Source organism: Chiloscyllium plagiosum, unplaced genomic scaffold (genome assembly GCF_037043375.1).
Source record: "Chiloscyllium plagiosum isolate Xiang-an unplaced genomic scaffold, Cpla_swu_hap1 HiC_scaffold_12, whole genome shotgun sequence".
Classification (NCBI taxonomy): domain Eukaryota; kingdom Metazoa; phylum Chordata; class Chondrichthyes; order Orectolobiformes; family Hemiscylliidae; genus Chiloscyllium; species Chiloscyllium plagiosum.
Genome location: NW_028270150.1, coordinates 78,516,953 through 78,541,461, shown reverse-complemented (window position 1 = coordinate 78,541,461; position 24,509 = coordinate 78,516,953). Strand labels below are relative to the sequence as shown.

General features: G+C 40.2%; 2 protein-coding genes across 8 annotated transcripts in view; one reads left to right on the top strand and one right to left on the bottom strand.

Moving 5' to 3' along the window:
- Positions 1 to 6,509, bottom strand: part of ofd1 (OFD1 centriole and centriolar satellite protein) — a 99,542-nt gene extending 93,033 nt beyond the window's left edge. Inside the window, exons 1-2 of one of the 3 annotated variants that reach the window (XM_043700576.2) lie at positions 6,422 to 6,509; positions 182 to 296 (exon numbers count right to left, since the gene is read on the bottom strand). In XM_043700576.2, the coding sequence (XP_043556511.2) occupies positions 182 to 289 (108 nt within the window). In that variant the 5' untranslated portion in view covers positions 290 to 296; positions 6,422 to 6,509. Of the gene's footprint in view, positions 1 to 181; positions 1,211 to 6,421 lie in introns of those variants that run through there. The other 2 variants (XR_015758913.1, XM_043700577.2) reach the window with 2 other exon arrangements.
- A 224-nt stretch (positions 6,510 to 6,733) lies between these two features.
- trappc2 (trafficking protein particle complex subunit 2) lies at positions 6,734 to 24,230 on the top strand. Of its 5 annotated transcripts, none has more exons than XM_087992966.1 (6): positions 6,757 to 6,796; positions 12,360 to 12,435; positions 13,394 to 13,500; positions 20,173 to 20,321; positions 22,730 to 22,811; positions 23,883 to 24,230. In XM_087992966.1, the coding sequence occupies exons 3-6, from the start codon at positions 13,408 to 13,410 to the stop codon at positions 23,907 to 23,909; spliced, it is 351 nt and encodes a 116-aa protein (XP_087849092.1). In that variant the 5' UTR covers positions 6,757 to 6,796; positions 12,360 to 12,435; positions 13,394 to 13,407; the 3' UTR covers positions 23,910 to 24,230. The 5 variants fall into 5 exon arrangements, with proteins under 5 accessions (XP_087849090.1, XP_087849092.1, XP_087849088.1 ...); XM_087992962.1 differs by having other exon boundaries at positions 6,765 to 6,796; positions 23,834 to 24,230; XM_087992964.1 differs by lacking the exon at positions 12,360 to 12,435 and having other exon boundaries at positions 6,734 to 6,796; positions 23,834 to 24,230.
- Positions 24,231 to 24,509: the final 279 nt, after the last annotated feature.

Sequence of the window (24,509 nt, the reverse complement as noted above, 5' to 3'; positions counted from 1 at the left end):
CATGGAACAGCTAAATATTGAAGCATTAATGTATGACATAGTTGGTGCTAGAAATAGCTAAAATATGTTTAAAATATGTTTAAAATATAGGGCCATTTTAGTGAGTTTAGCTCATAAAGACACAACGTATGATTAGTACAGAATGTGCTGCAACATACTCTTGTTTAAGATAAAGAAATACCTTTAAAGAATCTAAGACACCCCGACTTTTGAATGTTTGATAAAGTCTTCTCCGAAGTTCTTCTGAAGAAATAGCATCATGACTCCCAGTGGCCATTTTAGATTCCATTTATGTGCTGCAAGTAATTAAAGTAAGAATATTCTTGATGTTTGAGTAATATGATTAATTTTTGTAGGTATAAAATTATATTACAAAGATGTTAAACTTACAAATGAATTTACACCATTAGAATACACCATTTGAAACTATTTCTTGACAATTTGATGAAATAATACAATTGATATTTTTCTTATCAACTGATTATAAATCGTACAAAACTTCCTTTACATTGATCCCACAAATCATATTAGACTCCTATTAATATCAAACTATGGGTGAATATGAATCTTAGCACTGGAAAGAATGAAGCCGAAGAGTTGAATAAGTGGCATAAAGACTGGGAGAAAAGGTCTTCAGTTTGTGGGGGACAGACACCAGTACTGGGGGAAAAGGGAACTGTATATTGAGAGGATCTTAACCCTTGGACCAAGATGAAACCAACATCTTGGCAAAACATATAAATAAGACTTAACTGAGTGCTTTTAACTTAATTCATGTAGGGTTGAGGAGGATTTAAGTGAGGGGAGATTTGGAAATTGAAGAGAAAGGACAAAATAATCGTAATTTGGATAATAGTATTCAGTTTCACAGGAAAGCTCAGAAAGGTGAGAATAAAGAGTGCACAAGCAAATAAGGTCAGAGTAGGAAACATACTAAGGCAGAATGAAAGGCATTTTATCTGAAAGTGTTCAGTATCATGACCAGATGAATGAAGTGATAGTATAATTAGAAATAAGTATGTTATGATAGCCATTACAGAGATGACAATTTCCAAGATCAGGAAAGAAAGAAAGAATGGGGGAGCAGTAGTACTGGTTCATAAAGAATTAGGTTAGTACAATAATGAGAAAAAGATTTGACATGGCAAGGTTGCATGGATGAATGATTTTGTAGAGTGTTTCCGGGACAAAGGCGACATTTGAAATATTGCATATAGTTCTGGTTGACACACTATGAGAAGGACATGGATGCTTTGGAGAGGATGCAAAGACAGTTTACCAGGATGTTCCCTGGTCTGGAGAGTCTGAGAAGAGGTTGGATTGTTTTCACTGAAAAAATGGGGCTAACAGGCAACCGGATAGAGATTTTCAAAATTATGAGAGGCATAGATAGGGTGAATAGTCAGAGGGTTTTTCCCAGGGTAGAAAGGTCAACTACAAGAGGGCACAGGCTCAAGGTGAGAAATGCAGGGCAACTTTTTCACACAGAGGGTGTTGGCTGGCTGGAATGTACTGTCAGATGTAGTGGAAGCAGGCACGTTAGCAACATTTAAGATGCATATTGATAGACACATGAACAACAGGCGAAGAGAGGGATAGAATAGACAATAAGTAGCAGGTCTAAATAAGGACTGGAATCAGCGCAGGCTTGGTGGGCCAAAGGGCCTGTTCCTGTGCTGTATTGACAGTTTCTTTGAACAATGTGTTTTGGAACCAAACAGAAAATGGAATACTTTAGAATCAGTAACGAGTAATAAGATAGAACTATTTAATAACCTCACAGGTAAGCATGATTATAACATGTTGGAAGAGCATATTCATTCTAAGGATAAATAACGTGTCTGAATCTCAAGCATAAAGGCAATTATAAGGGTATAAAAGACAGACTTGGATAAAATACAATCGGAAAATAGATTAAAAAGGTAATGCCATACAGAAGCAATACCAAACATTTAAGGAAGCATTTCATTGCTCTCAAGCTATATACCATTAAGAAAGAGCAACTCTATCATAATGATGCACAGTCCATGGCTATCTAAGAAAGTTAAGAAATGTTTCAAATTGAAAGAAAAGGCTGACAGTGCTGCAAGGGAGCTGGAAAATAACAAGGAAGGATTGTAGCACAAAAGAAAATTAACATGAAATATAAATGCAAACAACAAAGACTTCTACATACATAGAAAAAGTGAGCTTAAATAGCTTTATTTTCAGATAGTTTTATATTTTCTGCTCTGAAGACAGAGGAAAAAATATTTATTAAAGTCATGGTAGAATGGTTAGCAAGGTTAGGTCACACGGAATAGAATCAGAATTGGCTCGAAGATAGAAGGCCTGGAGGCCTATGAGCTGTGATGTGCCACAAGGCTTGGTGCTGGGTCCACTGCTTTTTGTCATTTATAATAGTGCTTTGGAAGTAAACATACGAGGTATGATTAGTAAGTTTTGCAGATGACACCAAAATTGGAATTGTTGTGCACAGCAGAGAAGGTTACCTTGGAGTACAACAGGATCTTGATCAGATGGGTCAATGCACTGAGGATTGACATATAGAGTTTAATTTAGATAAATGTGAGGTGCTGCATTTTGGAAAGGCAAATCGGGCAGGACTTATCCACTTAATGGTATGGTCCTGGGGAGTGTAGCTGAACAAAAAGACCTTGGTGTGTAGTTTCATAGTTCCTTAAAAGTGGAGTTTCAGGTAGACAGCGTGGCCTGTATTCTAAGATCTTAAATGAAATAGTTGAGGTGGGGGTGGTGATTGTAAACTTCCAAAATTCGCTAGGTTCTAGAAAATTGGAAATATTGGAAAACAACAAATGTAAAAACTCAATTCAGGAAGGGAGGAAGACAGAAATGAGCAAACTAAAGACCAGTTAGTTCCATTTAATCTTTCAACATTACAGCCTACCTCTCTGGACATTAATTTAATATTAAAAGGTTAACTGACTGAACATTGTGGAAGTGGGTGGGAGCAAGGAATGCAGATGACTCCCACCCCATTTAGAAAGTCATTTGCTACTACTCCCCCTATTATTATCAAATTAAACTATCATTCAATCTCTTCCATTCAGAAATGCTTTCATAGCCATGCTCTGAAGCTAGGACATTTCACACCTACATTGACTTGGGGATTCGCTGAGTCAGGAAATCATTTGCACAATGATTGCCTAGGATTAGGGCATTTACATTATCTCAGAGGATGATCTCATCCTACCATTGTATCTGGGGCAACACGTGACTGAGAGAGAGTAGCTGGGGGTTGTCTTGAGTGGCATGTGACTGTGAGGGAGTGGCCAGAGTATTTGTAAGCATTACCAACTGAACTGTATAAAGGGGATGTGTTTCCTTGTTCAGGACCTCTTTAACTTGACTTTGCATGCCTAGCTTGTATAGCTTTTAATACACTAACTGTTTGCAAAAGTTGGTGTGTGCAACCTTGGGGAAAAAAAACCTAACAAGGCTAATATCTGTCATTGGGTAAGTGCTAGAATCCATTATTATGGATGTAGTAGCTGCTTTTTGAGAAAATCATAATACAATCATGCAGAGTCAATGTGGTTTTGTGAAAAGGAAATCATGTATGGCAAATCTTTTAAAGACTGTTGCAGATGTAACGAGCAAATAAACAGGAATTGGTAGATGGTGTGTTTGGATTTACAAAAGGGATTTGAGAACATATGGTTTTGTGTGGGGGATATCATGCTTCAATAACTTGATCAAATCTTTTTGAGGTAACGACGAAGATGATTGAGGGAAAAGCAGTTGACGTTGTACACAAGTAAAGCCTTTGATAAGGTCCCTCAAGACAGACTGGTACAAAAGGTGAAGTCACATGTTATCGGGGCTGAACTGGCAAGATGGATACAGTACTGGCTTAGTCATAGGAGACAGAGGATAGCCGTGAAAGGATGTTTTTTGGAATGGAGTGTTGTGACTAGTGGTGTTCTACAGGGATCAGTGCTGTGACTCCTGCTGTTTGTGGTGTACATAAATGATTTGGAGGAAAACATGGCCAGTCTAATTAGTAAGCTTGTAGATGATGCAAAGCTTGGTGGAGTTGTGCATGGTGAAGAGGACTGTCACCGGATACAGCAGGATATAGATCAGTTGGATGCATAGGCAGAAAAATGGTAGATGAAGTTTAATCTAAACATGAGGTGATGCATTTCGGAAGGTCAAGAACAGGTGGAAATGATAGAGTGAATGGCAGAATCCTTAACAGCATCGATATGCAGAGGGATCTGGGTGTGTAGGTTCACAGATCACTGAAGGTGACAGTGCAAGCAGATAAAGTAGTAAAAAAGGCCTATGGCATGTTTGCCTTCATTGGAAAGGGCATTAAGTATAAGGATTGGTAAGCTATGCTGCAGCTTTATAGAACTTTAGTTAGGCCACACTACCATACTACCAGAAGGATATGGATGCTTTGGAGAGGTTACAGAAAAGGTTTAACAGAACATTGCCTGGTATGGGGGAATGTTAGCTAAGAAAGATTAGATAGACTGGCTTTGTTTCCACTGGCACTCAGGTGATTTACAGGCAACCTGATAAAAGTTTGCAGGATTGTGAATGGCATGGATAGAGTGGAAAGTATGGGGCTTTTTCCCAAGGCAGAGGGGTCACTTACTCGGGGACACTGCTTCAAGGTGTGTGGGGTGGTTTAAAAAGAGATGTGCGAGGCAAGTTTCTGAGTGGAGAGTGCCTGGAATGCATTGCCAGGAGTAGAGGTGGAAGCAGACACAATAGCAGCATTCAAAAAGCACTTGGATGAATGCATGAATAGGAAGGGAATAGAGGGATATGGATCCTGTAACTGAAGGCAGTTTTAGTGTGAAAGGACAAAGTGTGTTGGAGGAGGCTTGGAGGGCTGAAGGGCTTGTTCCTGTGCTGTATGGTTCTTTGTTCTATGACTGCTAACCAATAAACAAATAGAATTGGGATAAATAATCTTAGTCAAGATAGCAAGTCATAACTAATGGAGTGCTATAGGATCAATGCTGCAGCCTCAACTATTTACAAACTATATTAATGACTTGGATGACTGTGTGTATTGCAGCCAAATTTGCTTAAGTTTTTTTTTTAAAAAAATGAAGAAATCTTTAAGTTGATTTTCTGTCAAGAGTCTGCAAACAAGATAAAGGTAGGTTAGGTAAGTGAGGGGAAAAAATCTGAGAGAATGATGTTGTTCATTTTAATAGGGACAATAAAAAAGTACAATCTTATTTGCATGAAAAGATACTGCATTATGCAGGGACTTGTCCTCTGACGTTAATAGAATAAAAATAAGTTATGCAAGTACCTTACTGTACCGGAAAGTATTTCACTATAAATTCTGTGTATGGTCATCTTCTACAACCACCTGATGAAGAGGCAGCACCTCAAAAGTTAGTGTTTCCAAACAAACCTGTTGGACTATAACCTGGTGTTGTGATTTTTTAAAAACTTTGTCCACCCCAGTCCAACACTAGCATCTCCAAATCATGACTAGATATTGAAACATCTTTAATAAATCTATGCCAGATTCTTTGCTGTTACACTCTTATATATTACATCGCAGCCCTGTCAATTTTCTCTCTAACCCAGATTTACATCTTTACTCTAATTAATGCTCCTGTTTCGATATCTCACTCAACATGTACCTTCAAATAAATTTACATCATGTCACCCAAATCAAGATCCAGGTCCTCGCTATTAACAACTCCTAAATAACAAAACATCCACCATTCATTCACAGGAGGCCACTGTGGCTATCAGAGGCTGTGCTGGGTTTCGTTTCCAAGACCAATCCCACTTTAAGAAATGGCCACGGCCCCTTCACTGGATAAAAATATAACCTTTACCTACAGGAAATTACCCTCCCTATTGTTACAAAAGTTCTTCTCTCGGCGGTCTGGTTTAACTACCGGGAGACAGTGAAGTCTGTAGATGCTGGAAATCAGAGTCGAGAGTGTGGTGCTGGGAAAGCACAGCAGGTCAGGCAGCATCCGAAGAGCAGGAGAATCGACGGTTCAGGCATAAGCCCTTCATCAGCCTCCGGCCCGAAACGTCGATTCTCCTGCCCCTCGGCTGCTACCTGACCTGCTGTGCTTTTCCAGCAACGCACTCTGGGTTAACTACAGTTGAGATAAAGTGAGGGCTGCAGATGGTGGAGATCAGAGCTGAAAATGTGTTGCTGGAAAAGCACAGCAGGTCAGGCAGCATCCAGGGAACAGGAGAATCGACATTTCGGGCATAAGCCCTTCTTCAGGAGTTGATCAAACGGGTAGGTGGGTGTGTGTCTGTGATACCGAATAACCAGAGGCCTCCCTCCTCCTCCTCCTAACGATTTTGGAGACAACCGGAATGCAAAAGCAGACACCCCCATCCATCAGGTTCGGTTCAGCCTGGCCTTTCTTCCAACTCCTGGGGATTGGACACCCACCTGAGCTCCAGAAACCGGCGTACTGCTCGCGCCCTGTAACAGCCGCTTGCCGTTACTGTTACTGCAGCAACTGTCCGACGGCGATGACCGGTCACGTGACTCTCCAGTGGCCGTTACCACCCGCCCCTTCTCTTCCCCACGCCACGCCACGCCACCGCTTCAGAGAGCGGCGGGCTGATTGGCTAACAGGCGGGGATGACGCCCATCGGCTAATACCGCCTGGCGATTGGTTGACGTGTCGGACGTCATCTTCCAATCGCCTTCTCCGTTGGTTTCAGGTGAGCTGTCGCCAGGGGCCGGGCTGAGGAGACGCGGTGAGTGCAAGAGGTCGCCGATTTCGGAGGACCTGCTGAGAGAGTTGTTGCGTTGTTAGTGGTGGGTTGGCTGTTGCCTTAACCATATTAACGGAACGATGTTGATCTTTTAATCAGAAGTGTTCGCCATTCGCCTTCCGGTGTCTTCCCTTCCCTTCCCAGACATTTTATATGCCATAGGACATTACTGCTTAGTACAGGGCCTTCGGCCCTTGATGTTGTGCCGACCTGTTGAACCAATCCTGAAGTCTATCTAACCTACACTATTCCGTTCTCGTCCATATCTCTATCCAATGATCATTTAAATGTCCTTAAAGTTGATGAGTCTACTACTGTTGCAGGCAGGGTGTTCCATGTCCCTGCTACTCTCTGAGTAAAGAAACTACCTCTGACATCTGACCTATATCTATCGCCCCTCAAATGTCCCCTTGTGATAGCCATCACCATCTGAGGAAAAAGGCTCTCGCTGTCCAACCTGTCTAACCCTCTGGTATGTCTCCATTAAGTCACCTTCTCTCTAATGAAAACAGCTTCAAGTCCCTCTGCTTTTCCTCCATAAAATCTTCCTTCCATACCAGGCAACATCCTAATAAATCTCCTCTGAACCCTTTCCAAAGCTTCTGCGTCCTTCCTATAATGTGGTGATCAGCACTGTACGCAATACTCCAAGTGTGGCTGCACCAGAGTTTTGTACAACATAACCTCTTGGGTCTGAAACTCAATCCCTCTACCAGTAAAAGCTAACACACCATATGCCTTCTTAACAACACTTGAAAGTGGCAACTTTCAAGAATCTATGTACCTGGACACTGAGATCTCTCTGCTCGTCTACATCACCAAGAATCTTACCATTAGCCAAGTACTCTGCATTCCTGTTACTCCTTCCTCACATTTTTCTGCATTAAACTCCATTTGCCCCCTCTAAGCCCAGCTCTGCAGCCTATCCATGTCTCTCTGTAACCTACAATACCCTTTGTCACTATCTACGACTCTACTGACCTTAATGTCAACTGCAAATTTACTAACCCATCCTTCTATGCCCTTATTCAGGTCACTTATAAAAATGACAAACAACAGCGGACCCATACAGATCCATGCAATACCCTACTACTAAGTGAATTCCAGGATGAATATTTCCCATCAACCACCACCCTCTGCCTTCTTTGAACTAGCCAATTTCTGATCCAAACCGCTAAATCACCCTCAATCCCATGCCTCTGTATTTTGTGCAATAGCCTACCGTGGGGGACCTTATCAAACGCCTAACTGAAATCCAAAGATACCACATCAACCGCTTTACCCTCATCCACCTGTTTGGTCACGTTCTCAGAACTCAGTAAGTTTTGTGAGGTACAAAGTACCCTTCACAAAACCGTGTCGACGATCACTAATCAACTTATTTCTCTCTAGATGATAAGTCCTATCTCTTACAACCCTTTCCAACACTTTACCCACAAACAAAGTAAGGCTCACAGATGTGTAATTTCCAGGGTTGTCTCTACTCCCCTTCTTGAACAAGGGGACAACATTTGCTATCCTCCAGTTTTCTAATACTATTCCTGTAGACAATGATGACATAAAGATCAAAGCCAAAGGCACAGCAATCTCCTCCCTTGCTTGTCAGAGAATCCTAGGATAAATCCTATCTAGCCCAGGGGACTAATTTTTGGCTGAGTCAAGTTTGGGGGTCGAGCGTCTTCTTCATTCTCATCAACACCACAGCGCAGCATCTTCTGTCCGACGGTGCAACTTGATGTCCTTTCTCGTTCACCAGCGGTTGTGTCACCTGGTAGGAAACACTTCAGACCTGCTGCTCCTATCAATAAGATCTTGGATCTGGTCTTATCTTCACTTCCTGTCCACACCACTCCCCACTGTGTTGTCCTTCACAAATCGACCTAGCTCAGCTTTGAATGAGTGTCAAGGCCGAGCCGCTGCTAACTTGAAGACAAGAAAGTTCAACACATTCGCAACACTTTTCTGAAAATATTGCCCAAACTTCTGGTGTAAAAGTCAGTTGTATTGCCTTTAAATCATTTCCCATTACTTTTGTCTCCCCAAGGTGTTAACATCCTATGAGACTATGAAATAGTGTGGAGTTGACAATTTGGTCCTTTGAATAGCAAAGCATGCACATGAGATTGTGGCTGATCAGACACTCCTCATGTACACTTTCGAGCTTTTCCCTATAAACCTTGATTCCTGTACTGATCAAAAATCCATCTAACTCAGCCTTAAAAGGATTCTGCTCCCACAACACACACACACTAGTAAGAAATTTTGAAAATACTCAAATCTCAGAAGAAATTCTTCGTCACAGTTCTAAATTGTCGCTCTTTATTCTGAGTATAGGGCCTCTGGTCCTACGCCCTCATGAGGGACACATCCTCTCAGCATTTAGCCTGTCAAGCCCCTTAAGAATCCTGAATGTTTCATTTGAGATCACCTCTCTTAAATTCCGATGAGTACAGTCCCAAACCCCCTGCCTTTGCTCACGAAACAGTCCCTTCATACTGGGGGGGGGGGGGGGGGAGGGGTGTCATCAAATGAACCTTCTCTAAACTGCCTCGAAAGAAATGATATATTTTCTTAAAGAAGGAAACCAAAACTGCTTAAATACTCCAGTTGTGGTCTCAATAACACTTTATACAGTTGTAGTATGATTTCCCTACTCTAATACTCCAACTTCCTTGAAATAAGGGCCAACATTCTGTTAGCCGTCTGATTATTTGCTGCACCTGTGTGCTAGTTTCTGTATTTCATGCACAAGTACCTCCAAGTTTCTGTGTTGTTTTCTGCTGTTTTTCTCCATTTTAAATAAATTGTTTTCCCTTCCAAAATGAGAACTTCATAATTTCTAACATTATACTCTATTTACCAACTTTTTACCCACTCACTTAAACTTCACTATCTCTGTAAAACTATTTATACCTCTCTCTCTCAAAGTGCCTTTTCATCTATTTTTGTACGTCTGCAAATTTGGCTACAGTGCATTCATTTCCTTCCTCCAAGTCATTAATATGGATGTAGGTTTGCTCGCTGAGCTGGAAGACTTGATTCCAGACGTTTCGTCATCCTACTCGGTAACATCTTCAGTGGGCCTCCGGGCGAAGCATTGCTGATGATGCTGGAATTATCAGGGCGGCACGGTGGCACAGTGGTTAGCACTGCTGCCTCATAGTGCCAGAGACCCAGGTTCAATTCCCAACTCAGGCGACCGACTGTGTGGAGTTTGCACATTCTCCCCGTGTCTGCGTGGGTTTCCTCCGGGTGCTCTGATTTCCTCCCACAGTCCAAAAATGTGCAGGTTAGGTGAATTGGCCATGCTAAATTGCCTGTAGTGTTAGGTGTAGGGGAATGGGTCTGGGTGGGTGTGCTTCGGTGGGTCGGTGTGGACTTGTTGGGCCGAAGGGTCTGTTTCCACACTGTAAGTAATCTAATCTCAGCGAGCAAACCTACGTCCAGAACCTCAACCTGAGCTACAAATCTTCTCAAAACTCGCTTAGTCATTAATATATACTGTAAATAGTTGTGGTTCCAGCACTGATCCCTGTGGAACCCCAGTGGTCACAGATTGCCAACCTGAAATAAAAACCCTTGTCCTTGCTGTTTGCTGCCCATGAGTTAATTTTCTATACTGCCTCCAACATAGTGGGCTCTTATGACTTAACCTTTGTAAGGTACCTTTTGAGCACCTTCTGGAAGTCCAAATCCAACACATCAACTGGTTTCCCCTTTATCCACTCTGTAAAAGATCTAAATTAGTCTGACATAATTTCCCTTTACCTGATTCTGCTTAGTATCCTCTGGATATCTGTCCTATTCTGTCTCAAGACCTCATCTTTCAATAATGTCACTAGTTATTTAAAATTCTATGCATATTTGCCTGTGCACTGAGATGATCTCCTGATGGTCTTCAGTGAACCTTGCTGTACCGATTGTAAATTTAATCAAAATGGTGTCTGAAAACACAACCAAACAAGCCATTTATATACTGTGGCTACAAGAGTTGGTCAGGGACTAGGAAATCTGCAGTGAGTAATTGAACACAAGACTGGAATGGAATAGTCTCCATCTGCCTGGATGCATATAGCTCCATCAGCACTTGAGTATTAGAATGTCCAGAATAAATCAGCTTGCATGAATGGCATCCCATCTGGGAACATTCATTTCCTTCACCACCAATGCATGATAGCAGCCATATGTACCATCTACAAGGTGCACAGTACCATCTCACCCAAGATTCCTTCAACAGCACTTTCCAATCCTGTGAATGCTATCCCATGGAATGATGAAGGAGCAGATATGTGGGAACAATTACTTGCAGGTTCCCCTTCAAGTCAAACACCATTCTGACTTGGAACTATTTTGCTGTTCCTTCTTCACTGTTGCTGCATCAAAATCCTTGAATTGATATTTCGAAGAAATTGCAAGGTATCAAATTTGCTTGTCAATTCTCTTTTAATCTAATTTGGTTGGCCCTTATTGTTACACCTTTAATTTTAAGTTTTCTTTAACAGGAGGCTCACTTGAACATTTTAAAGCCCTTTTAAAAATAGCTATTGGTGCACAAGAAAGTCATGCACAACCGAGGATATAAAATAGATTTCATAGCTTAATGAAATTAAGTTTTGAAGTGCATACATGTCAACACATGGTGTGGTTAATAAGGTAGGTGACCTGCAGGTGAATGTAGCTATGAGGGAATATGATAGCATGATAATAAAAATTCCTGAGTCAGGAAGATAGAAAAGAAAACAATAGTGGTAGCAGTTTTGAGTAAAAATAATATTACAGAGCTAAAATGAGAATGCACTGGAAAGGTAATTTGTTTCAGCTGAGAAACAATAGAAGAATATTATGCTACATCGTGAGCAATATAGTGGGTATGTTGCTAAAAAGTAATCCAGAGTTCAGAATGCACTTTTTGGAAGGCAGTAGAAGTGGGAAACCTCTCAATTTTAAAAAGTACATACATGGGTACTTGAAATGCCATAACGTTCGAGGCTATGGGCCAAGTGCTGGAAAGTGGGATTAGTGTAGGTAGATTGGTGCAGACTCAATGGGATGAAGAACTTTTCTATGCTGTCTGACTCTGTAACTTTTAATACAATTGTAAGTCTGAAACTAAACATATAAAATTCCAGACACACAAGCATCATGCTTTTTTATGTAGCAGTCTTTATTTTCAGTGTTTTTGTTTCCAACTTTACTAGTTTGTCTACTATTCCAACCATGTTACACCCCTTTCCTAATATTTATTCGTAAAAGACAACATTCATTACAGAATGGTTAATGTTGAGAATAGCAGTTTAACCAATCCAGGCAGATTTTACAGTTCTTTCATTTCACTACCATAAGCTTATAAGGTATTATGCTTCCACCATTCTTTTTACATGCCCTTAACAATTTTGCATTCTTTCAAGATCATAGTCAGATGATCTTCTTAACACTAAAGTACCTTGGTTTTTTTTCTCTCAACAATGAGACTCTTGACACTTAATATATTTTCTGACTTGAAGCCTTTCTAGTGTCAGCCACAAAACCTAAGCATTTTTCAAGAGACAATTTGACCAGATCTCTTCTATTTGTTCATCATTTCTTTTTACTTATGTTTTAACCAGGTTATGCAACATTCCATTGGCTTTATTGACGGCTGCCCTTCACTGCTTGGACACCTTGACCATTAAGGCAACTTGTGTTCGTCATTTTTTTCCACATACATAAATCATTTGAGACATAGTTGACTTCTGACAGATTATATAAATTGGATAAAATAAGTAATTTTATTGGCGTCTTTTCATATCCTGGCCCCTTCTAGTTTGCATAACTTGAACACGTTTTGTACTGTTTGAATTGATCAGTAACACAAATTGAAACCGCAACTAATGCTAGCATTAAGCACTTCAATCTTTCCAGTTCCCGCCATCCAAATGTAATCTCTTCAGTAAATACATAGTGTTCAGCCCAGTTTTTTTTAATGTTCCAAATCTACTTAAATTTATGTTAAACTAATAGTCTTGTTTACTGGAAACTTTGTTGAATGCATATTGTAAATCTAAATGTTGCATGTGTTGCAGCTTGTCGAGTGTTATCCTGAATTTGCTTCCTTTTCAGAATCCAACTCAATTACTGGTTAATAGATTGGTTCCTGTCGTACATTTGTTTGCATTTTGCTTGATTGGCTATTCTGCATTTAAAAATCTAGTCAGTGATTCCCCTTAATCTGGACAACTGGGGCCAGTTGTTTTGTTGAGGTCAGCTAGTTGCTCACTGTCCAAAAAATGAACACTTTGGATCTTCCTTGACTGTTATTTCAGTACAGTACTATACATTGCATGTTTATCACTGATATTCTATTTAAAACTAGTGGTTAGCACTAATTAGAGCAATGTTGACAGAGCCTCTGGAAATATATGGCTCATTTTGAACTGGGAATAATCATGCATATAGTGGAGGGGAACCTAATAAAAGGTTATAAAAAATGAATTTGAGTACTGGTAAATACCTTTTCTTGAAAGTAAAATGTAAACCCTCAAATTAGTTTTGAGTAGAAATACTTGAATGCAGGTACTTAAACTCGCTGAGGGGAGATAAAGTTCTTGTGAATTAGGGAATATGCTGTTCATTAATTTTAATATGAATGTTTTTGTTACAGGTTAAATCAGAGACATGTCTGGTAGTTTTTATTTTGTTATAGTTGGACACCATGACAACCCTGTTTTTGAAATGGAGTTTCTTCCAGCAGGCAAAATGGAGCCCAAAGTGAGTTTGTAAAACTTCAATTCACTATTACTCAGAAAATACTGTTATCTGCATTTTTTAACATGGAGGAAGATGGTGTGGTTGACCAGTGCCTCCCAGTATCACCCTGGCCTCTAATGTCCCTTCTTCCTACCCCCCCACCCCCAAAAAAAGACCAAGGATTTGGATGTGGCGGCAACAAATTATGACAGATGATGGAATCTGAACTAAAAACAAAAAATGCTGGAGATCACAGAGTCAGGCAGCATCCATGGAGAGAAGGCCAGCTGACATTGAGTCTAGATGCCTCTTCTTCAGATCTATATGTGGCCATATTTTGAAATTCTTGTATTTTACTTTAAATCTCTATATCACTTACCTTCTCCTTTACTTTGTAATTTACAGTCCCAGAGAATCACCTGAAATGGCTGTTTTCTCTCTTCTCATACCATTACTAATGATGACCATGGAGAATCTAATCTTGGTTTCTTTGTTTTCCTCCTCTGCATGTTGACATGTGATGTAGGCCTTCAGGATGCACATGTACACTGACAACAGTCAATACTATCTCTCTCTTGATGCTTCCATTTTCCAATATACAGTAATGGGTGAGAAGAAATTTCTCCAAATAAAATTCAGGATCAAAAATATTGTCTTCAGGTCCCACCACTAATTGTCCTTTTACCATTGTTTCAAACTGTATTCCAAGCTTCTGTCTGAGGCTGAAGCAGACTCTATGGTTGCATATTTTACCCTGGGCTAAGCTTCCAGGCACATATCTACACCAGAACTTAAGACAGTCCATTTATGCCAATTGTAAACACTCCACTTTACCTCTGCTTCCACTCAACTGCTGCAGAAACCCTCATCCATGCTTTTATTGGTCTAAGTCTTATTATTCTAATGATCTCCTCCTTAGTTTACCATTTACCACACTCATCCAAAATTCTGCATATATCATAATTCACCAATTCATTATCCCTGTGCTTCCTGACTGACCTGACACGAGGATTTAAAAAATATTTCTGTCTTTGTTTCAAATCCTTCCCTAACCATTCCCCTCCCTATTTATCTAATTTCCTTTACTCTGGCAAATCCTCTTGTGGTTCTAGTCGTGTTGGATATTCCCAATTTTGATTTCTCCAGCATTGATGGTGTGACTTTAGCAGTGAAGGCTATAAACTCTGAAATTATCTCGCTACACCTCTCAATTAAACTTTGCTCATGTTTAAAATATTTCTTGAAACCTCTGAAGCTTTTGATCAGCTGCCTGAAGATCTTTTTGTGGCTTCATCAAATTTTGTTTGATCACATTCCTGTGAAGCATCTTAATTACGTTTTGTTAAAGGTGTTATATAAACATGTCTTGCTTGCATCTTCATAATCTTTAAATTTTCTAATTAATACAAACTTGCACTTCAGGTGACACTACAGTTGATTTATATTTCTACCATTTTTGTTGTACCATTCTGAGAAATGTGTGCCTGTGGGACAGAAGGAAAGGCATGGTCAAAAAGAGTAGGCTTGACTCTTTACCAACGTGGCAACATCACACTTCAGTTACCTAGGTTGAGAGCTACTAGCAACTGGAGGTTCTGATGCACAAAAGACCCTATTTTAAAAATAAATCATGTAGGACTGCATCAGCTTTTTATATTGTGCCGCAGTGAGGATGTAATTTAATCGAAATGTGCAAACTTCTGGTTAACTTTTCAAATTGCCATGGTGATTTTGTTTGGGGTGCTCCCCCCAAAAGTGTAGTATTCATGACTATGTATAAAGCGTTGACAACAAGGATAGACACATTCTTATAAGCAACCACAGGGTTGGAAGGAGAGAGAAAGAGAGCTTTTAAGGGAATAATTTTTGAAAAGGAAAAGACCTAAAGGAAAGAAAACAGAGGAAAGGATTCTAATGTGATCTTTATATTCATCGTATATCAACACTGTTTTGAGTGATGATCAATACTGCTGTGGTACATCTGAAAACATGCATTTGTGATATCCTGTTTGACTCTGAATCACATTTATATCTTGGTTGTGTTTACAAATGTTAAATTTATGTCCATACTTTTCTGCCAGTTTGCTTACTAAATTGCTTTCATTACCTCTGGAACCAACTTATTGGAAATTCTGAATTCTATGTCTTCTCCCTCGAAGATATTCTCATCTATTTTCCTGTCCTTGCCACTAGATTAGCTTCCAGTGTCTCCGAAAGGCAACTTAAAGATCCTTGTCCTCAAATTCTTCTCTACCGTGCTTGAATACAAGTGAACCTCTCCAGCACAAGCACCTAAACATCTGTTTGTGTCATCAGGCAACTATTAATGCCCATTCCACTTCTCAGATTTTGTTGTTCTGTCATTACGCCTGTCCTTTGTAAATTTTTCCCGTCACCACTTCATCTTCTAGTCTTCTGATAATTACTTTGGACTTGCCAGCTTTCTTTCTCCCCTCTGTATGCGATCTTTTGATTTGCCAGGTGTAATGGACCAGGCCAGACCCCCTCAAAACATTTCAAGAAACTAGTCTAGATTCTAACTTTAATCGTTTTAAGTAAGTGTAATGTGGATATTCCAGGAGAGATGCTGCTGGTCAAACCACTTAGTTTCAAACAAAGGAGTTTATTTACAAGATTTCAATTGTATTAGGGGACTCCAGTCCGAGGCACAGACAGGCATTTCTGTGGCCAGCAGCGAAAAATCAAAATGACGTGTGGCCTCCCTGGTGCCAGGATCAAGGATGTCTCGGAGACTGTGTGCAGAATGTTTTCAAGAGGGAGAGGGACCAGCATGAGGTCATTGTATACATTGGTTCCAATTACCTTGGAAGGGAAAGGGATGAGATTTGAAGGGAGAATATAGAGTGTTAGGCAGGAGTTTGAAAAGGAGATCCTCAAGAGTAGTAATATCTGGATTACTCCCGGTGCTGCGAGCTAGTGAGGTTAGGAATAGGAGGATAGAGCAAATGAATGCATGGCTGAGGTGTATGGGAGAAGGATTCACATTTTTGGATTATTGGAATTTCTTCCGGGGTAGAAATTACATGTATAACATAGACGGATTGCAACTGAATTGGAAGGGAACTAATATACTGGCAGGGAGATTGGCTAGAGCTGCTCAGGAGCATTTAAACTATTAAGGTGAGGGTGGATGGAATCCAGGGAGATAGTGAGGAAAGAGATCAATTTGAGACTGGTACAGTTGATAAAAAGAAGCGAGTCAAACAGTCAAGTCAGGCAGGGACAAAGCAGAGAACAAGGTGGGACTGATTAATTAAACTGCATTTATTTTGATGTAAGGGGCTTAACAGGGAAGGCAGATGAACTCAGGGCATGGTTAGGAACATGGGACTGGGATATCATAGCAATTACAGAAATATGGCTCAGGGATGGACAGGACTGGCAGCTTAATGTTCCAGGATACAAATGCTACATGAAAGGCAAGAGAGGAGGGGTAGTGCAGTTTTTGATAAGGGATAGCATTACAGCTGCACTGAGGAAGGATATTCCCTGAAATACATCAGGCAAGTTATTTGTGTTGAACTGAGAAATACGAAAGGGATGATCACCTTATTGGGATTGTATTATAGACCCCCTAATAGTCAGGAAAATTGAGAAACAAACTTGTAAGGAGATCTCAGCTATCTGTCAGAATAATAGGGTATGGTAGGGGATTTTAACTTGTCAAACATAGACTGGGACTGCCATAGTGTTAAAGGTTTAGATGGAGAGGAATTTAAGTGTGTACAAGAAAATTTTCTGATTCAATATGTGGGTGTACCTACTAGAGAAGGTGCAAAACGTGACCTATTGTTGGGAAAAAAGGCAGGGCAGGTGACTGAGATGTCAGTAGGGGAGCACTTTGGAGCCAGTGACCATAATTCTATTAGTTTTAAAATAGGGATGGAAAAGGATAGACCAGATCTAAAAGTTGAAATTCTAAATTGGTGGAAGGCTAATTTTGACAGTATTGGGCAAGAACTTTCAATGGGGAGCCTTCAGAAATGTGATAATGAGAGTCCAGAGATGGTGTGTTCCTGTTAGAGTGAAAGGAAAGGCTGGAAGGTGTAGGGAATACTGGATGACTAAAGAATTTGAGGGTTTTTTAAGAAAAAGAAGGAAGCATATGTCAGGTATACACAAGATTAATCGAATGAATCCTTAGAGTATAAAGACAGTAGGAGTATACTTGGGGAAATCAGGAGGGCAAAAAGGGGCCATGAGATAGCTTTGGCATATAGGGTTAAGGAGAATCCAAAGGGTTTTTACAAATACATTAAGGACAAATGTGAGCATAAGAGGTATAGTTAGTAAGTTTGCAGATGACACCAAAATTGGAGGTGTAGTGAACAGCGAAGAAGGGCCGCTCAAAGATCAGCAAGGCGGCCTTTGTGTGGAGTCGCTGGAGATGGGGGAGATACTAAATGAGTATTTTGCATCAGTATTTACTGTGGAAAAGGACATGTAAGATACAGAATGTAGGGAAATAAATGATATCTTGAAAAATGTCTGTATTACAGCGGAAGAAGTGCTGGATGTCTTGAAACACAGAAGTGAATAAATCCCCAGGACCTGATCAGGTGTACCCGAGAACTCTGTGGGAAGCTAAGGAACTGATTGCTGGGCCCTTTACTGAGATATTTATATCGTCGATAGTCAGTGAGGTGCAGGAAGACTGGAGGTTGACTAACGTGGTGCCACTGTTTAAGAAGGGTGGTAAGGACAAGCCAGGGAACTATAGACCAGTGAGTCTTGCGTCAGTGGTGGGCAAGTTGGAAGGAATCCTGAGGGACAGAATGTACATGTATTTGGAAAGGCAAGGACAGATTAAGGATTGTCAATATGGTTTTATGCATGGGAAATCATGTCTCGAACTTGATTGAGTTTTTGAAGAAGTAACAAAGAGTGATGGATGTGATCTATATGGACTTCAGTAAGGTGTTTGACAAGGTTCCCCATGGGAGACTGGTTAGCAAGGTTAGATCTCATGGAATACAAGGAGAAGTAGCTATTTGGATACAGAACTGGCTCAAAGGTGGAAGACAGAGGGTGGTGGTGTAGGGTTGTTTTTCAGACTGGAGGCCTGTGAGCAGAGGAGTGCCACAAGGATCGGTGCTGGGTCCACTACTTTGATTTGGATGTGAGCATAAGAGGTATGGTTAGTAAGTTTGCAGATGACACCAAAATTGGAGGTGTAGTGGACAGCGAAGAAGGTTACCTCCGATTACAACGGATCTTGATCAGATGGGCCAATGGACTGAGAAGTGGCAGATGGAGTTTAATTTAGATAAATGTGAGGTGCTGCATTTTAGGAAAGTAAATCTTAGCAAGACTTATACACTTAATGGTAAGGTCCTAGGGAGTGTTGCTGAACAAAGAGACCTTGGAGTGCTGGTACAAAACTCCTTGAAAGTGGAGTCACAGGTAGATAGAATAGTGAAGAAGGCACTTGATATACTTTCCTTTATTGGTCAGAGTATTGAGTGCAGGAGTTTGGAGGTCATGATGCGGCTGTACAGGACATTGGTTAGGCCACTTTTGGAATATTGCGTGCAATTCTGGTCTCCTTCCTATCAGAAGAATGTTGTGGAACTTGAAAGGGTTCAGAAAAAACTTTCAAGGATGTTGCCAGTGTTGGAGGATTTGAGCTATAGGCAATAGGCTGGGGCTGTTTTCCCTGGAGCGTCTGAGGTGGAGGGGTGACCTTATAGAGGTTTATAAAATCATGAGGGGGAGGGGACCCGGATAGGATAAATAGGCAACGTCTTTTCCCTGGAGTGGGGTGTCCAGAACGAGAGGGCTTAGGTTTAGGGTGAGAGGGGCAAGATTTGGACCTAAGGGGCAACTTTTTCACTCCGAGGTGGTACGCATATGGAATGAGTTCCCAGAGGAAGTGGTGGGGGCTGGTACAATTGCAACATTTAAGAGGTATTTGGATGGGTATATGAATCGGAAGGGTTTGGAGCGATGTGGGCCAGGTGCTGGCAGGCGGGACTAGATTGGTTTGGGATATCTGGTTGGCATGGATGAGTTGGATCGAAGGGTCTGTTTCTGTGCTGTACATCTCTATCACTATTACCAAATGAAACACAAACAAAAGAGAACAGAATACTGAGTAACTTAACCTCTCTGAAAACCAAAATTCATTCCAACGTAATGATGCTGTTCCAAATACTTGCAACAATCCCCATAAACACCCCTTGACACAAAGGTAAAATCAAATATGGTCTTACAGGAGAGAAGCCAGAGAGGGACGAGGATCAGTGTAGACCTCCTTCTTTGGGGTCAGCTGCTTTTTCCACACTCCTGCTAAAAACCAAACCAAATGAGAGAAAAGGTGATCTGGGAAAATGGCTGCTCTCCTTCCATTGTACAAATGTTTTTCTTTTCAAAAATTTGAAAGCCTGTTGACTGAGGAAGTGTCTGTTAGCTGTATTCAAACTGGCCTTAAAATCCTTCAACTTAAATTTTTTGGAGTCTGTCTTTTATGACCTCTCTGGAAAAAAAAACTCCAAGGACAGCATAACCTTGTTAAAGTAGTAGCATTATCATATAGATCACTTGGAATTGTGACTTGCTGTAATGGTTCAAGCTGGGAAATATCAATTCCATGCTAAACACAGCAGAGTGAATGCATTGGTGAAGTAGCTTCTTAAGTATTTACATTTTATTCAATTTTCTTCTGCAAAACAGGATGATCACCGACACTTGAACCAGTTCATAGCTCATGCTGCTCTGGATTTAGTAGATGAGAACATGTGGTTATCCAACAATATGTATTTGAAAACTGTTGACAAGTTCAATGAATGGTTTATCTCTGCATTTGTTACAGCTGGACATATCCTTTGAGTAAACTTTCTCCAATTCTTTGCTCCCATGGGGAGAGAAAAAAAAATTGCTTTTTACTTTCTGCGCAAATAGTAACTTGTGAACTGATCTGTTGGAGAGATGTGCATTAATTGGGATTGTATAAGCTTAGACAGAATTATAGATGAGAGATAAGCTACAGTTTCATTGCTTGCCCCCTTGAGGAATACTCATTCCTGAACTTGTAGATAGTAACTAAAATTCCAACTTATGTTTGATGTAAACCTACCATATTCAATGTTATCTATAGCACATCCCATGATATTCATTTGAGTGTTATGTGAAATAGATATAACAATGTGATTTCAATAATATTTTGAAAAGTATGGTTCTAAGGAATTGTTTTGTTTTAATAGGCAGTCAGGGATTGATTTAGTATCCAAATTAAATGCACAACCACATGTAAACTACCATAGGATCAAAAAATCAAAATTTAATGTGTGGCACCCAGACTGGCATGGAAGAAGGGTTTCAATTCACTGTTGACAGTCATCATTGTTTGGGAAACCGGGAGCTGTTCTGTTAAGATGGGCAGTCTAAGAGTAATAAAACTCTGGTAATTAGCATCTTTGTGATGTAATTTTATAGGTGGGGCCTGCAGAAACAAGTTTGACACAAAACCCCCAATTAGAAAAGGAAAATATTCATTCTATCTGTCTAACCTCAATTTAAACACAGATCCAGAGATGGAGTTATGCTCCCACTCACTATCAGGAAGTTCAAATTCAAGTATATTGAAGAGGTTCTCCCTCCTACCCCCAAGAATCTTTTGCATTTGATAATTAAAAGTACAATATTAAAGATTGAAAGTTGAAATGTGACCCAATGATTTCACACATCGACACAATGTTGTCTCAATGGGTGACTTAAATACACAAAGGAAAATTGTCAGAAGTTGAAAAGTGATTGGGTATCTCATTCTTCAAAATTTTACAAATATGTAAGTAAAATCCCTGGCCCACATTATACCGTTCAGTAGGACCCTGATCCCACTCTTGGTTAAGAGGAGCCCATCTTAACAAAACAGCTCTGTTTCCCAAAGAGTGTTGATTGTCAACAGTGAATTGAAACCCTTTCTTCCCATACCAGTCTTGGTGCCACATATTAAATTCTGATTTTTTGACCCTATGCCAAGTGGCCGTGCATGTTTAATTTGGATCCTAAATCAATCCCAGCAATCCTAATTGTCTATTTCTGCCTGTTATTGGTTTCCATGTGGACTATGACAACTGAATCCTCCCATTCTCTCTCTGCTTCCCCATAAGGCATTGCAATCTTGAATTTCTGCTCTCAGCACGAGGAACTGCAATTATCCTGTCTAATGTTCCCTTATTACCAAACTCCTTTTTGCTCCCCCAATTGAATGGTATCCTGAACTATGGTCAGTTTGCTCATCAGCATGGTAATCCTATTCCCATCCACAAAGCTGACAGTCCATCAAAGGGATAAGGATCCCCCATCATTGCATGCTGATCCACACACCTGCCTGACTGGTAGTCACCCTCCTCTCCTGTCCACTGTTCTAAGGGGCAGTTAGGTTAAGTAGAACTTCATAGTTTATCAAAGAGTCCAATTAACTCTCCCCTTCCTGACACTCTATATAATGTCTGCAACCCAAGACTCCAGGCTTGGTAAAGATATTTATTGAACCTGTTCAGCATTGTTAATACACATCTCTGAAGCAAGTGGGACTTAAACCCAGGTTTCCTGACTCAGTGCTAGGGACACTACCATGGTGCCATAAGAGCCCCCTCATAATAGATCAAATATAATGTTTAGGAGCAACATACATCAATAAGGGTTAGACTCACACAAAGATACTTTTTAATCAACCTGTTCAGACATGTTACAAATCTTTGGGGTCAGTGGGACTTGAACCCAGGCCTCCTCACAGAGGCAGGGATACTAACACTACACCACAAAAACCCTTCCAGCAAAAACCCTTCCAGCAAACACCCAGAGAACCTTCTCAAGCTCCCCCCATCTCTGTATGCTGTAGCCTGTTCATAATGCCATTACATACCTTGAGAGCAGGTGGAACTTGAACTGGCTGATTCAGCAATATGAACATAACACTATCTCAAGAGCCCTCCATGCCAGCTCAAGACTATATCTCTAACCTGGCAACAGCTGCATGTACTGAATTGAAATTGAGTCATGTAAATAGCATGTTCAGAAATGTTATTACATACTTTTACATGGGACTTCATCCCAGGCCTCCTGTAACTAGTTACTAATTCTGTTACTGAAAGTAATAACCAGTTACTGTCTCTGGTTTGGAGGCACAAGCAGTTAAATCATTTTATGCATGTGAAAATAAATTTATGCTGCAAATACATAATTGAAGCATTTGATCCTGTTTCCTTAATTCCATTTCACATATGAGATTTATTATGTTGCATGATGTGCGTCAAGAAGATGGAATAAAAAATTTTTTTAACGATGTCTATGATTTGTACATTAAGGTAGGTAGAATTGTTTTTCTCCCCACTGGGACAAAAGAAAATTAGGATGTCATACTGTTTAACTTGTTTATGTACCTTGCCAGTTAATATTTTCTATTCCATTGTTTATAAAAATTAGCTTTAGACTAATGGTCAGGGAGGATCTCCTGTCATGTCATGACTAAAAGCATTGGTGGTATCCCTTAGTCTCGAAAGAGACCTTGGAGTGCAGGTTCATAGCTCCTTGAAAGTGGAGTCGCAGGTGGATAGGATAGTGAAGGCGGCATTTGGTATGCTTTCCTTTATTGGTCAGAGTATATAGAGTACAGGACATTGGTTAAGCCACTGTTGGAATATTGCATGCAATTCTGGTCTCCTTCCTATCAGAAAGATGTTGTGAAATTTGAAAGTGTTCAGAAAAGATTTCCAAGGATGTTGCCAGGGTTACAGGATTTGAGCTATAGGGAGAGGTTGAATAGGTTGGGGGGTTTTCTTGGAGCGTCAGAGGCTAAGGGGTGACCTCATAGAGGTTTCTAAAATCGAGGGGCATGGATAGGATAAATAGACAAAATCTTTTCCCTGGGGTGGGGGAGTCCAGAACTAAAGGGCAAAGGTTGAGGGTGAGAGGGGAAAGATATGAGAAACCTAAGAGGTAACTTTTTCCACAGAGGGTGGTACTTGTATGGATTGAGCTGCCAGAGGAAGTGGTAGAAGCTAATACAATTGCAACATTTAAAAGACATCTGGATGGGTACATGAATAGGAAGGGTTTGGAGGGATATGGGCCATGTGCAGGCAGGTGGGACTAGATTGGGTTGGGATATCTGGTCAGCATGGACAAGGTGGACCGAGGGGTCGCTGTACATCTGTACATCTCTATGACTCTAAATGTTGTATTAGCTAAGGACAATCAAGTCTCGGACAACTAAGCTCATAAATTTCTAACTATACATGAATTTTTAAAATTCCTATAGCAAATGTTTGACTATTTTAATTTTTTTTTAATGTTTGAGAAATATTTATACTCTACTTTTTTCTTTTAGTTTGCCATGAATCCATTTTATGAACCTAATACCCTAATTCGATCAACAGCTTTTGACAGAAAAGTTCAGTTCTTAGGAAAGAAGCATCTACTGAGTTGAACAAATATAAATATACTGAAGATTACAGGATATCAGAAGTACCTTTAACTGTGTATAGCATATTGTCTGTATTGGTAACTTTACTCTTCAACTGTATTATTCCTTTGTGTATATGTATTTATTTATATAAAGAAATCAATGTTGGGCTTTGGCATATATATTTACTAAGTGCAAGTTATGTTAGTTACTTGTGTAGGTTGCCTTACAGCAAGTCTGTGCCTGTTGAACACTTTTCTTTGTAATTAATCAGCCATATCTCAAAAATTGTGCTACATCTATATTAAATCTTGAAACTTCAGCTTAAACAATTTGTCAATGTGCAAGGATGTCTGGCTATATAGAAACTGGGTAGTGTGATGCTGGAAACACTGATTCTCCTGCTCCACAGATGCTGCCTGACCTGTGCTTTTCCAGCACCACATTCTTGATTCTGATCTCCACTCCTCACTTTCTCCTACATAGACACTCAGCCCTGCCCACAACTATTTACAATGATTTTAGTTTGGATTATTTCACTACTGCAAAAGTTTTGAATTGTGGCAGTAGGTACTGGTTATAGGAATTCTGGATCAGTGGT

Excerpts from the sequence above, each read along its gene's own strand:
- trappc2 (XM_087992964.1), top strand. The coding sequence starts at position 13,408 with ATGTCTGGTAGTTTTTATTTTGTTATAGTTGGACACCATGACAACCCT. Across the intron at positions 13,501-20,172 it reads CAGGCAAAATGGAGCCCAAA|GATGATCACCGACACTTGAA; the intron begins GTGAGTTTGTAA and ends TCTGCAAAACAG. Across the intron at positions 22,812-23,833 it reads TCTATGATTTGTACATTAAG|TTTGCCATGAATCCATTTTA; the intron begins GTAGGTAGAATT and ends TTTTTCTTTTAG.